The sequence below is a fragment of the Aristolochia californica genome, unplaced genomic scaffold (assembly GCF_029961685.1).
Source record: "Aristolochia californica isolate CCGP_79_NKW_82.1479 unplaced genomic scaffold, dmAriCali1.0.hap1 SCAF_2, whole genome shotgun sequence".
In the NCBI taxonomy this organism is placed as follows: Eukaryota; Viridiplantae; Streptophyta; class Magnoliopsida; order Piperales; family Aristolochiaceae; genus Aristolochia; species Aristolochia californica.
This window is the reverse complement of record NW_027181881.1, coordinates 49,826,080-49,827,634: the sequence shown is the minus strand read 5'-3', so window position 1 is coordinate 49,827,634 and position 1,555 is coordinate 49,826,080. Positions and strand designations below refer to the sequence as shown.

Here is a 1,555-nt window from a genome sequence, read left to right as displayed (position 1 = left end):
ATGGGGCAGATATACTCAAGAAGACTGTTACTACACTCGCCCTTCCACAAGGAGCCCACCCCTGCCGCGCCTCCGTCGAGTAACAGCTCCCCGGAAATGTACATGGGCGACAGCGCTTTCGACGCCAACGTCGTTATGATATTGGCTGTTCTTTTATGTGCACTGATCTGTGCATTAGGTCTCAACTCCATCATCAGGTGTGCATTGAGGTGCTCCAGCCGGACGGCCGCGGAGCGTGCCGCCGCTCGAAAAGCCAACACCGGGATCAAGAAGAAGGCCCTCAAGACCTTCCCTATTGTGACTTACTCTGCAGAATTGAACCTGCCTGGTTTGGCCTCTGAGTGCCTCATCTGCTTATCAGAATTTGCTCAAGGGGAAAAGGTGAGGGTCCTGCCCAAGTGCAACCATGGCTTCCATGCCAAATGTATTGACAAGTGGCTCGGCTCCCACTCGACATGCCCCACGTGTAGGCAATGCCTGCTTAAAACGTGTAAGAAGATCGTTGGCTGCAGGGAGGCCACCTCATCCGACTCTGTGCCAGCATTACAGTCTATCATTGTGCCTCTGGAGCCTGAAGGTTTGATGGCTAGCCACAGAGGCGCTTGTTGATGTCTTCGACAACATTTAGTGGGCAGTTCATGTCGAAGATATGGCTGTTCCTCTTCTTCTTTAGTTGTGTATACTGAGTGATTGAAGTAGAAATACGTTACTTGTTTAATGAATCATCTTTCTATTTAAAAAATTTGAGCCTGAATACAGACATGAAACACTCAAACAAAAAGCAGAATCTCGTGTCAAGAAGCACCATTCTGCCACTCACCATTTTTCTTTACAGCAGCAACTACAGTGGCTCAAAACCTTTCTTCTTCTCATTGCCACTGCCACTCTGCCATATTGAATCCGCTGCATCCAATCAAGCACAATAAGGATCCCAATCGATTGATTGTTTGCCATAACACATCGGAGGGGGCGTCGTTTCTGTCGGCCTGTGAGGTCCAAAGGAAGCTTGACAAATTGAATTCCTCGTATATAAAGCGGAGAGAAAGAGAAGTAGAGGAAAAGGGAAAAGGGTTTCAAGGGATCGAGACTTGAATTAGAGGAGGCTGAGAATGAAGGCACTACGAGATTTCTCGTCTGTAGATGGTTAGATAGAGATGTAGTGCAGCAGAAGCCACTACCGATGGCAATCAGTCAGGACCCCACAAACAATGGGGTTTGTTTTGAATATTAGTGGAGGTTGATTACTACCTTTCCGTTTCAAGGTTCCAGAAGATCAGTTCAGCGTTTTAATGGAGATTTCAGTATTAAGAAACAAACAAGAAAATGACACAGAGAATATTACTAGTGATATTTCGGTTTTTTTCATTAATTTAACAGTTAAAAAAGGGTGAGAAGAAACAAGATATAAGCAGAAAATAGAATTAAATTGATTTTTTCAAGCTAAAATAGTGAAGACAAAGAAGATACGTTTAGAAAGTCATCCCAAGGGGATATTAAAATTGCACGGAGATTTGCTCATCTTCCTTCAATCTGGAACCAGTCCCGCTGGAATTAG

The 1,555-nt window shown here is 44.9% G+C and overlaps 1 protein-coding gene across 1 annotated transcript; it reads left to right on the top strand.

Annotated features, from left to right (window-relative positions):
• LOC137955241 (RING-H2 finger protein ATL78-like) lies at window positions 1-1,555 on the top strand. Its single transcript, XM_068802103.1, has 2 exons — window positions 1-577; window positions 1,455-1,555. Exons 1-2 carry the CDS (start codon window positions 1-3, stop codon window positions 1,553-1,555), a joined length of 678 nt encoding a protein of 225 aa, XP_068658204.1.